Source organism: Conger conger, chromosome 17 (genome assembly GCF_963514075.1).
Source record: "Conger conger chromosome 17, fConCon1.1, whole genome shotgun sequence".
In the NCBI taxonomy this organism is placed as follows: Eukaryota; Metazoa; Chordata; class Actinopteri; order Anguilliformes; family Congridae; genus Conger; species Conger conger.
Window position 1 is genome coordinate 36,270,608 of NC_083776.1, and position 12,867 is coordinate 36,283,474.

The 12,867-nt window shown below is 47.8% G+C and overlaps 1 protein-coding gene across 6 annotated transcripts in view; it reads right to left on the reverse strand.

Moving 5' to 3' along the window:
- The window catches only part of tns1b (tensin 1b), a 254,989-nt gene extending 246,915 nt beyond the window's left edge, over positions 1-8,074 (reverse strand). For 3 of the 6 annotated variants that reach the window (XM_061226946.1, XM_061226944.1, XM_061226941.1), the window contains exon 1: positions 7,793-8,072. In XM_061226946.1, coding sequence (XP_061082930.1) covers positions 7,793-7,897 — 105 coding nt within the window. In that variant the 5' untranslated portion in view covers positions 7,898-8,072. Of the gene's footprint in view, positions 1-7,792 lie in introns of all 6 variants that reach the window. The other 3 variants (XM_061226942.1, XM_061226950.1, XM_061226943.1) reach the window with 2 other exon arrangements.
- Between the last annotated feature and the right edge of the window lie 4,793 nt (positions 8,075-12,867).

Here is a 12,867-nt window from a genome sequence, read left to right on the forward strand (position 1 = left end):
AGCCCAGGTGTTGCACAATGCCCCCCGCCCCCCTCGTACGGCATGGAGGAGGAGAGGGGGGGCGTGAATTCTGTCTACCCATTTTTCTCTGGCTTCTCTCTCTCTCCCTCTCCCTCTCTCTCCCTGTTGAGACAGAGGGGGCGGCCTGCTCGCCCTCACACAATCTGATGGCAGACAGGTAGGCCTTTGATCTGCCTGGAACACGGAGAAGGGGGGATTGGGGGAGGACCTGTCTGATGAAGCAGCGTTTCCCCCGAGGAAATAACACGGACAAAGCCACCACAGTAAAGAACAAGGGTCGCTCTCAGCTTCTCGACCGGGCAGAGGGTGTTCCGGCACCTTCTAAATGGCTGGCATTTATATAGCGCCTTTATCCAAAGTGCTGTACAATTGATGCTTCTCCATTCACCCATTCATACACACACTCAAACACCGACGGCGATTGGCTGCCATGCAAGGCTCGTCAGGAGCATTTGGGGGTTAGGTGTCTTGTTCAGGGACACTTCGACACAGCCCGGGCGGGGGATCGAACCGGCAACCTTCCGACTGCCAGACGACTGCTCTTACTGCCTGAGCCATGTCGCCCCACTGTGCCTCACTGGGACGGATGCTTGTGGATGTTAAAGTGTTTAGAGGGGGGAGCGGTATTGGGGAGAGAGGGTGGTGTTGGGGAGAGGGCGTGTTGGGGAGAGGGCGTGTTGGAGAGAGGGTGGTGTTGGGGAGAGGGCGTGTTGGAGAGAGGGTGGTGTTGGAGAGAGGGTGGTGTTGGATAGAGGGCAGTGTTGGGGAGAGGGCAGTGTTGGGGAGAGGGTGGTGTTGGGGAGAGGGTGGTGTTGGGGTGAGAGGGTGGTGTTGGGGGGAGAGGGTGGTGTTGGAGAGAGGGCGGCGTTGGGGAGCGGGTGTGTTGGAGAGAGGGCAGTGTTGGGGAGAGGGCGGTGTTGGGGAGAGTGCATGTTGGAGAGAGGGTGGTGTTGGGGAGAGGGCGGTGTTGGGAAGAGGGTGGTGTTGGGGGGAGAGGGCGGTGTTGGAGAGAGGGCAGTGTTGGGGAGAGGGTGGTGTTGGGGGGAGAGGGTGGTGTTGGGGAGTGGGTGGTGTTGGGGGGAGGGCGTGTTGGAGAGAGGGTGGTGTTGGGGAGAGTGCGTGTTGGAGAGAGGGTGGTGTTGGAGAGAGGGCGGTGTTGGGGAGAGGGCGGTGTTGGGGCGAGAGGGCAGTGTTGGGGAGAGAGGGCTGTGTTGGGGGGAGAGGGCGGTGTTGGGGGGGAGAGGGTGGTGTTGGGGGGAGAAGGTGGTGTTGGGGGGAGAGGGTGGTGTTGGGGAGAGGGTGGTGTTGGAGAGAGGGTGGTGTTGGGGAGAGGGCGGTATTGGGGAGAGGGCGGTGTTGGGGAGAGGGCGGTGTTGGGGCGAGAGGGCAGTGTTGGGGGGAGAGGGCGGTGTTGGGGGGAGAAGGTGGTGTTGGGGGGAGAGGGTGGTGTTGGGGAGAGAGGGCGGTGTTGGGGAGAGGGGACGGTGTTGGGGAGAGGGCGGTGTTGGGGGGAGAGGGCGGCGTTGGGGCGAGAGGGTGGTGTTGTGGCGAGAGGGTGGTGTTGGGGAGAAGGTTGTGTTGGGGAGAGGGCGGTGTTGGGGAGAGGGTGGTGTTGGAGAGAGGGCGGCGTTGGGGAGAGGGCGATGTTGGGGAGAGAGGGTGGTGTTGGGGTGAGAGGGTGGTGTTGGGGGGAGAGGGTGGTGTTGGGGAGAGGGCAGTGTTGGGGAGTGGGTGGTGTTGGGGAGAGGGCGGTGTTGGAGAGAGGGCGGTGTTGGAGAGAGGGCGGTGTTGGGGAGAGGGTGGTGTTGGGGTGAGAGGGTGGTGTTGGGGGGAGAGGGTGGTGTTGGGGAGAGGGCGTGTTGGGGAGTGGGTGGTGTTGGGGAGAGGGTGTGTTGGAGAGAGGGTGGTGTTGGGGGGAGAGGGTGGTGTTGGGGAGAGAGGGCGGTGTTGGGGAGAGGGGGCGGTGTTGGTGAGAGGGCGGTGTTGGGGGGAGAGGGCGGCGTTGGGGCGAGAGGGTGATGTTGGGGAGAAGGTGGTGTTGGGGCGAGAGGGTGGTGTTGGGGAGAAGGTGGTGTTGGAGAGAGGGCGGTGTTGGGGGAGAGGGTGGTGTTGAGGTGAGAAGGTGGTGTTGGGGAGAGTTTAACTCAATTCAAGATTTGTCAAAGAGATAAGAACATTTAACTTGTCCAGCAAACAGTAACTTAAAACAAGCTATAGGACTTCAGAGGATATAAGACAAAAATCTCTTGTTAAGTGCAGCCTTTACTAACAAGCCAGAACTGAGGAAAATAACCGGCCGATGGTAAGAGTGGTGCCGTGTGCGATTGGACCCGTGTTTGTGCAGCACGATGAAGCGGTAACCCATCGAAGCATTGACAGGCAGCGGAGGGAAGCAACGCTCATAAATCTCCCCCACCTGACATACCCCCCAAGCAAGACAGCGCGTTGCTCAAGAGAACAAAGTCGAGTGTCTCTAAACAGATTCCAGCGTTCATAAATCGCCCGCCCATTAACGTGTCAACCTGGAGTATGAGCACCGATAATAACAGCTAAAAACTGTTATTAATAATTTTGCTCGTACTGGTCTGCCAGACTCGTGGTCGATCAGACGAGGCGGTGGTACCACGTCACGGAGGGGATGAGAGCTGAATGCAGAGGCCTAATCTTCCCCTGCTCGTCAAGTTCAACCACAAGTTACCAGAGGAAGAATGAAAACAGCTCTCCTGGGTACCTGAAGCAGGTAGCCTGGTCTCTCGCCTCCTGTGAATCCCTGGAATTCCCCCGCTCCCTCCCCTCTTCACCACTCCCCTCCCGACAATCTGATTTATGAGGGGTGAGGGGACTCACGTCTGTGTGTGTGTGTGTATGTGCGTGTGTCAGGCATGTCTGTGTGTGTGTGTGTGTGTGTGTTTGAGGCGTGTCTGTGTGTGTGTGTGTGTGTGTGTTTGTGTGTGGCGTGTGTGTGTGTGGGGCGTGTCTGTGTGTGTGTGTGTGTGTGTGAGAGGCGTGTCTGTGTGTGTGTGAGTGTGTATGTGTGTGAGGCGTGTGTGTCTGTGTGTGGGGCGTGTCTGTGTGTGTGTGTGTGTGTGTGAGGCGTGTCTGTGTGTGTGTTTGTGTGTGGCGTGGTCTGTGTGTGTGTTTGTGTGTGGCGTGTGTGTGCGTTGTGTGTTGTGTGTGTGTGGGGGGTATGTGTGTATGGGCGTGTGTGTGGGCATGTGTGTGGCGTGTGGGTGTGTAGGGAGTGTGGGAGTGTGTTTGTGTGGCGCGTGGTGTCTGTGTGTGGGGCGTGTGTTTGTGGTGCGTGTGGGTGTGTGTGTGGAGCGTGTGGGTGTGTGTGGCATGTGGTGTGTGTATGGGCGCGTGTGTGTATGGGCGTGTGTGTGTATGGGCATGTGTGTGAGAGTGTGTGTGTATGGGCGTGTGTGATTGGGCGTGTGTGTGTGTATGGGCATGTGTGTGAGAGTGTGTGTGTGTGTGTATGGGCATGTGTGAGTGTGTACAGTGACTGTACAGGGTCTGGAAAATTTGGAGATAACCATAGATTATCACAAAGAGATGTATCCACTACACATCCAACCAAATCTATTCAAAGTAATGCAAATAACTATAATAACACACACTTGAAGTCAGACATAAAATCTGTGAAAACAATGTCAATGACCACATGTGGGTGTGGTCTGGACCGCCTCACTGCCCCTCCTCCTGCCTCAACTGCTCCCAAAACATGCCACCCACAACAAGCATGTTGTGTTGGAGGAGGAGACTTGGGAAGGGATAAGGTCAGTACAGGGATTAAGAGCTGAAAAAAGCCTACACAGAAAGGTCTCGTTGGGATTTGAACCCTTGATGTTCTTGTTGCAAGATGACAGTGTTATCCACTGCACCACTGTGCCACCATATAGCGCATCCTGTGAATCTCTCTATAGAAAATCTATATACCAATCTCATGAAACTATGGGAGAAGAAATGACAATGATATTAAAACATGTATTATGCCTTTAGGTCCCTGCTGATGTCATGAAGAACCCTGACGCAATAGCTCAGAGTCTATAAATTGAAGGTAATAAATAGAACTTTAATCCCCACTTGGAATAGATGGAAATAGACTGATATACACTCAATGACTTTATTGTGTAGATCTGTACACTAGCTTGTTAATGAAAATATTTAATCAGCCAATCATGTGGCAGCAACTAAATGCATAAACGCATGCAGATGTGGTCAAGGTTCAGCTGTTCTTCAGACCAAATGTCAGAATGGGGAATGTGATCGAATTGACTTTGACCATGGAATGATTGTTGGTGCCAGACAGGGTGGGTATCTCAGAAACTGCTGGGCTTTTCACAATAGTCTGTAGAGTTTGCAGAGAATGAAGCAAAAAACTAAAAAACATCCAGTTCTGTGGGCAGAAACGTGTTGCTAATAAGAGAGGTGAGCAGATTGGTCAAAGCTGACAGTAACACAAATAACCACACATTACAACAGTGGCATGCAGAACACTGAACACAACGCATTAAACTCCTGGATAGTGGATAGGCGACAGCAGCAGAAGACTCAAGTTTAAAAAAAGAAGTCTAATAAATACCTAATAAAGTGCTCCATATTGCAATATATTTCCGTTCTCTAATTTTGCTGATGCTTAATACATACCATAAAAAACCCAATACAATGTAGTCTGAATCCATTCAGGGATTTACCTTTCGTTACTTTAATGTAAATATTGCCCATATAGCATTTGTATAATAACACTTTTTATTCGCTAAAGTTAAAGTTATGAACGTTTCCATGTAGACAGAAATGAGAAAACATTTGAAATCCTGAGCATATTATTTACACCTCAGTCAATTCAGGTCACCCTATCACCCACTAAAAGTAGTCTACCGTCAGCGATGACATTTGGACTTTGTTTCCGAATAATTTGACTGTTATCGCTCAAAATGCCAAAGCCACGCACCGGTGGTTACTATGATGTAGCGAGTTCAGCAGGCTGCTAATTCACTTATTATGCTAATTCAGACTTCACACAGCAGAGAAGCAGCTCTGTGTGTCTCTGTGAAAGACCTGGGGTTGCCTCTCCACACACAGACCCAGCAGGAAGGTGATTACCTCCCAGGAACAAAGACCCACACTGCTGTTACAGGAGTGAGTCAGTGTATTAGGCCTTGGCTCTATGCCCATCATGGGCTGAACACTCAAGCACTCTGCGGCCACATTTACATGAATGGTGAACGTAATCCAAGCCACCCGAAGCCAATCACACATTTAATGGAAAACAAGGCCTAATCCCCAGTTAATGCCCAACCTTTTTACGCCCTGCTCATAGTAACATTTGCAACCCCTTAAACCAGCACTGCGATCAAGCGACAGCGTGCGGCTTAGGCAAGGTCTAGATGAATGAATACACTGTATTTGTCACCCCGTTCACAGTTTCCCAATGACACGCAAAAGCTCCAGATCAGCCCTAGAACAGGAAATCCCAGGGAATTAGACCCCCGGTGAGTATTCAAGCACCCACATCTCATCAGCGCACCCCCCCCCCCAAACACACACACACAGATCCCATGAGGCTGGATCAGCAACCCCATGTGACTTACTGTACAATTACACTTCACCGTCTTCCCCCAGAACATGTGTGGCCTCGTCTCACAGTATATGTATGCAATAACACACAAGAAGGAGAGACTTACAGCGTCGTGCCGTAGATAAGCACAGAGGTGACATTATCGCATGGCAAGCCATGACATGAGTGCATTATTGCAATTATACAACAATTTTAACGAAATAATAAAATAGTAAAAATAAGTGATACAGCAGCCCAACTCAGGTTCAAACGTTCAAGCCGTTTTAATGACAAAATGGTCTTCTGAAGTGATGCTAGGTTGTGTATCTCTGATACACTGAAACAAAGGAAAACAAAGTTAGGAGTGACTTATTGTCTAATAATGTCACTCTTTCGAATGTCTCGCAGCCACAATCAAAGTTTGAGGACGGAACTGTGACTGTTACCTACCAGCATAGGTAATGTTCTTCAACCTGTGACTGTTACCTACCAGCAAAGGTAAAGTTCTTCAACCTGTGACTGTTACCTACCAGCACAGGTAATGTTCTTCAACCTGTGACTGTTACCTACCAGCACAGGTAATGTTCTTCAACCTGTGACTGTTACCTACCAGCACAGGTAATGTTCTGCAGCCTGTGACTTTTACCTGTGGCACAGGTAATGTTTGTCAGCCTGTGACTGTTACCTGTGGCACAGGTAATGTTTGTCAGCCTGTGAATGTTACCTGTGGCACGGGTAATATTTGTCAACCTGTGACTTTTACCTGTGCCACAGGTAATGTTCTTCAGCCTGTGGCTGTTACCGGTCACCACAGGTAAGGTTCTACAGCCGTGGAGTGAATCTTCTGGAAGTAAACTTCCCTACTCTGACCTAAACTCTGTAAAAAGGTTCTCAAACAAAAAGAGAATGTTCCTAGAATCTGTCACCTACAAAAGAAACACACTAATAATAAATAAATAAATAAATAAATAAATAAATAAATAAAACACTTCAAACTCTAAACCACAGAGCTCTAAAAAGGCTCAAACAAAGCACTTTCCAGAAGAGTGCCAAGGCTTCCAACTTTATTCTGTTCATGGCCACTGAACATAACTGCCAATCAATGTGCCAATGGGCTGCACCTGAAGGAGCCAGCCACAGGTACACAAGCACAGAGTAATGCACGGGAGCGTAACAGTCCCGCGACACAAAGCAAGCTCGGATATTCTTGCATCCCCGCACATTCCTGGGCCAGAGGACAGGAGAAGACCACCTCAAGGGGAAATAAACATAAGAGATGGGGGTACCCCTTGGGGTAGCCTCCTACAGGGCTACAGGGTCCTAACGAACCTGCAGGTGGCACATTATTTAACTATGGATTTTATGTGCTAGATATAACTTCGATGTCCGTGCATAAAACAAAAAGAAAGCTATACAATTTTGATTCTCAGCGTGCCAGAGAGAGCACGCCGAATGCGTGCCGTAAAGGAGACAGGTTTCCATGGCATGCCTTCAAAGCCAGCGTTTTGAAACTATAAATACATGCCGGGTATAGCGCAGGTGGAACAAGCATGTAGCCATTTAGCAGCGTATTATTAAACTCACCGCGCTCTGATGTGGTGGGCCAATAAACAATATGATTCAGAAGCACGATTTAACATCCCTGTTCAGAGTTATTCTGGTTCATTCAGAAAGGCTGGTTACAACTACCAAAGCTCATCTTAATTATAGTCATTACATACTCTTCTGCCAGTTTCATAAAAATGTAAAGTCCTACCAATGCTCTCAGTACATACAGGGTAAATAATGCAATGTAGCTACAGCTGTCCATAAGTTTCTCAAACGCAATCTCCGCTGTTTACGGGTACCAAAGTGGTCTAATGCGTATGACTACACCTTTGGTACGTCAATGGCTGTGTGAGTTGTTTTAAAAGAGGCGGTAGACTGTTTCAGGTTTTGACTTAAGGCAGGCTGTAAACAAGCCTTTTCTTTACGTAAGTGTGCTTTAAAAACGTCACACAATAGGCAGCCCATTGTCTGGTGCAGCGCCAGGTTAAGGTACATGTAAACAAGGTCCATCCAGCGCTATCACTCATTCACCTTCGGACGTTGCAGGCAGTCTTTTAAGCCATTGGTCAAGTTCAAAACCTGTCCTCCGGAACTTTTCAAATACCACTTTCGAAAGGACCTCGGCTACGCTTGTTTTTCTCATCTCGGACACCCTCTCCTTACCTTTGATATGAGTCTCGTTTCTTCCTTTTTTTTCTCCTCATGTCGATCGAAAGGCATCTGCAGCAGATCGTCTTCACAACAAATGAAACTCACTGTACATCCCATCCAGACAGATTCAGATCACAGCGCCGTTGACCCATTCAAAACTACCAAACCCACCGACGCACTGTCTAGTTCTCCCCTGTATGTTGAGGGAAAATATGCTAAACTTTCCTCCTGCGAGGTCCTTTAGTTCCACAGGCAGGTATGGCTAGCTCGTTGACTTGCGCTCAATGCGCTAATTCAGAAAAGAGCACTCGTTCTGAAATGGCTCTCAAGCACTTTTATCTGAACAGAAAGAGGGGTTTCATGCTCGGTCGTTATCTCTCAGATCTGTCGACCATGACCACGAGTAAGTCTTGCCTCCCTTTTCCAACAAACCTGCATGCATAATTTCGCATTTGCCTTCCCTCCCCGCCGTTCAGGAAGAGGCAGGATTTGAGAGTGGGGTAAAAAAAAAAAAAAAAAGGAGTTTGAAATCTGGGATGTGTATGTAATTCAACTCCGCTCATCTCTCCCTCCCTCCCTCAACCTGGCTCTATACTGCATCTCGAAGGAAACCGCGCACTTTAAAAAACAAGCAAAGGCTCCCCCCCCACCCCACCCCCCCGTTTGTCAAGCAAAGCGAAACGAATAACTCATTATTTAATTATTCATTTTCCTCCTTTATTTTGCATACTGCAATTGCAGCTGTTGTGGGGGAAATTTAATGTTCTTCAGGGCTGTGCGTATGTTTTTATTATTGACTCATGTTTGTATTATTTTCACTTGATTGTAAACTTACTTGAGACTTATTGCTGTATCTTTGTCCTGATATTGTTTGTACACCAATAAACAAAATAACAAAATGAAAAAAATAATGTTAATTATGGCAATAGTGTGAACCTAATGTTCTTAAGCGAAACTGCCTACACATTTTTTGCATTATGCTATTTGTCTTACTTTGTATGGTCGGTCAGTTCTAGGAAGTAGCCTAAATCATATTAAAGCTCGTTCAGCTGTGCCCTGGTTTGTCCATGAAAATATTCTAAATGTGTGGGCCAGTATGTTTGTCGATTGTGTTGGTGTGTTGTAAGGTACTAGGGGGAGAAAATGTCTCTGTCACATGCCGTTTCCAGCGCTGAAGATACAGGGCTGGGTGACAGCAGGTATGCGGATGGGTCTGCATGTGGTGAGAGGCACTGTGTCGCTTCACTAAGTAGATATTGATCATTAGTGCTTTATCAGGAGCGCTTTCACTGGTGGCGCCTGGACCCCTCTCGGGGGATTATGGAGCCGTACTGAAGGATTGTTTTCATCAGTGCAGATGAAGGCTGGGACTGGGAGAAGAGGCGGGGGAAAGAACATGGCATGGAGCACATTACCGAATCCACCGCAGTCCGCACCCGCGAGACGGAGATGTCATTCACCGTTTGGATAGCTCGCATGCTACGACAAATGCGCAGTTTTCCACTGCAACTTCAGTCTCTCAGCAAATGCTTCGATTTGTCTTGAAACATATTAAAGACGTACATCATTTATAATAATAATATGGCTTCTGGCAAAGAAAAAAAAGTTTAACATCTTCATGACTGCTGAGCCAAAGGTGTGATGGCTTTTTTATACGCGGTACTGCGTAACTGTCTGACATTTGGAGTGGGTGAGTGAAGCTGGATGCCCGTGCCCCCAAACGTTGCCCCCATACCCTGTTACAGTAGCACACGTCTGCATTGGTAGAATTCCTGAGATCTTACAGTGTCTGGATTTGGTGACACGGGGAGTGTGTGTATGTGTGTGTGTGTGTGTGTGTGTGTGTGTGTGAGAGAGAGAGAGAGAGAGAGAGAGAGAGAGAGAGAGAGAGTGTGTGTGTATGTGAATGTGTGTATGTGTGTGTGAGTGTGTGTATGTGTGTGCGCATGTGAGTGTAATTGTGTGTGTGTGTGAGTGTGCGTGTGTGAGTAATTGTGTGTGTATGATTGTGCATGTAATTGTGTGTGTGTGTGAGTGTGCGTGTGTGCGTGTGTGAGTGATTGTGTGTGTATGATTGTGCATGTGTGTGTGTGAGAGAGTGTTTGTGCTTGTGAGTGTGATTGTGATTGTGTGTGTGTGTGTGTGAGAGAGAGAGAGTGTGTGTATGTGAATGTGTGTATCTGTGTGTGAGTGTGTGTATGTGTGTGCACGTGTGAGTGTAATTGTGTGTGTGTGAGTGTGTGTGTGTGTGTGTGTGTCTGTGTGAGTGTGTGTGTGCACGTGTGAGTGTGTGAGTGTGTGTGTGATTGTGTGTGTGTGAGTGTGTGTGTATGATTGTGCATGTGTGTGTGTGAGAGTGTGTGTGTATGTGAGTGTGATTGTGAGTATGTGTGTGTGAGTGTGTGTGTGTGAGTGTCATTGTGATTGTATGTGTGTGAGTGTGATTGTGTGAATGTGTGAGTGTGTGTGTGTGTGTGTGTGTGAGTGTGTGTGTGAGTGAGTGTGTGTATGAGTGAGTGTGAGTGGGTGTGATTGTACGTGTGTGTGTGTGTGTGTGTGTGTGAGAGAGAGAGTGTTTGCTTCTCCTTTCACAAAAACAACAATTATTCACACAGCAGGGCAGAATTACCCTTGAGAAACGCTGCAATCAGCACAAAAAACAGATATGTCTTATTTCCAGAAAATGACAGGTTGAAAATGTGTGCCTGTAAATACTCCTGAAGGAAAAAACAGGTGCACAGTTCGTTCTGCATGTAGGTCCACCTGCAACAGGTGTACTCTCAGAGTATACAACCCTGGACCTAACCAGTGTACTCTGGTGGTGTACAACCCTGCCTTTGAGCCTTTGGTTTGGATTACAGGATGTTTAAATTCTTATTGTTTCCCAAGTCTCCTGATCATGAACTGGGCTAACTTTTTCCAAAGTTCCAAGATAACCTTGGAGGTCCACTGATTACTGTGTTAATCAAACACTGTGCGTTAATGTGAAAACCCACTGGTCAGCTCTACAGATCTATCAACCAAGAGCACTCCTAATCTCAGTAAACAAAATACAGGTGTCTGGTACATAGTAACACATGTTTGCCCAGAATATGTTTTTATTCCCAATTCAAAAAATATTTCAAACAGTCTTAAATATGGAGATGAATATCCTCCATGTCTTTCCACTGCAAAATAACAAACAATGGATGTTACCAATGCATTGGTGTGTAATATACCTGGAACAGTTCTCCATGACTTTTATTAGAACTATACATTTGTTTATTGGAGGTATGATTGTCATCATATTAACCTTCATGTCATGTCATGCCATCTTAACCTCTAGGCCAGCGGAGGATGGGCATCCCCCTATAGCCGGGTTCCCTTCAAGATTTCGTCCCATTGGGGAGATTTTCTCACCACTGTTTGAAGGTTTTTCTCCTGTATTCCCTTCTGTTGCTATGTGAAGTGTATCTTCCAGTTCTGTAAGTCTATGCTAAATGAGAATTGTATGCTTATCAGCAGAGTAGATTTCCTTTTTCTCCTGCTGATTGGCTTAATATATTGGGCTGATGAGGGAGTGCTTAAATAATTACTTCCTTTCTGAGAACTTTATTTGTATTTTATTTTCTGTCAGCATCAGAACAGTGTGTTCTACACACCCATGGAGAGTTTCCCCTGGCCTTTTGCGGTTCCCTGATATATCCACCACACCCACAGGCAGCTTTCCCAACATTTTTATTCATCCATTGTGACACTGCGCTGGGGTCGGCCACTGGCCACGAGGGTACAGACCAAACCAAACCAAAAAGAAGGGGTGGAAAACTTCTGTTGTGTAACAACAACTTCCTCAAAATAAAAATAAGGCCAACCTGGCAACCAAAAATGGTATAGCTGCAAGAATTCATAAATAAACATTACATTTAAATGAATAAATAAAATAACCTCACAAACTGGCTGCTGCAGTCATATCCACCAACAGGCTTCTCAAAAATCCTAACCCTTTCCTGGAATCCTGGCCTCTTATGTAACCCAGTGATGAGGTAATGGGCCACAGCTACGGTGATTACAATCAATCACAGCCGTGGCCATAACTGTCTGCAGGGCCAGTGCTGCCCCCTGGTGGACAACACCTCTGTAGGGAACCACAGCACTCCATTAGGAATCACAGCACTCCTGGGATCACAGCACTCCATTAGGAATCACAGCACTCCATTAGGAATCACAGCACCCCTGGAATCACAGCACTCTATTAGGAATCACAGCACTCCTGGAATCACAGCACTCTATTAGGAATCACAGCACTCCTGGAATCACAGCACTACATTAGGAATCACAGCACTCCATTAGGAATCACAGCACTCCATTAGGAACCACAGCACCCCTGGAACCACAGCACTCCATTAGGAATCACAGCACTCCTGGAATCACAGCACTCCTGGAATCACAGCACTCCATTAGGAATCACAGCACTCTATCAGGAATCATGGACATCTCGAGAGGCCTAGCAGTCCCATGATTCTTGCTTGTGTTAAAACACTGGTTCATTTGTTATATGATTTATCAAAGTATATATCAAAGTGTGCCCTGACTGAAATATAATAAATATAATTAAAGACTTCTTTTTGCCTACGGACGGAAGCCATGTACTTTGTGATGTAACCGTAGTGCAAAGACAACAACAAAAACCACTGGATCTGAAATGCACACCGGCTCGTTGCTTTTTCGTGTCATGTGAGCTGTTTGCTTTTAAACTGGACCTGCCTGTATACCTCCCTTCCGTAAGGTTAGGGACAGGCGGAGAGATGTTGGTGTGAGTGAGCCTTTCTGAAGTGAGCACTGTAGCCTGAGGGAGGACAGACAGCCGTTGAAAGGGAAGCAGTTGCCTTGGAATGACCTCACACTCGGTGGGCCTGAGATATTACAGAGCAGAGCACGTGTAGTGTCAAAGGCAGGGGGGAGGGAGCGGGTGTTTTTTCTGGAGCCGTGCCCAGTGCTGTATAGTATGATCCTTCATATAGCCTCCATTATCTCTCCCTCCATCCGGGACTAAAACCCAGAGATTTATAGCCTGTTCTCTGCAGAAACAGGGCCAAACACCTCCAGCA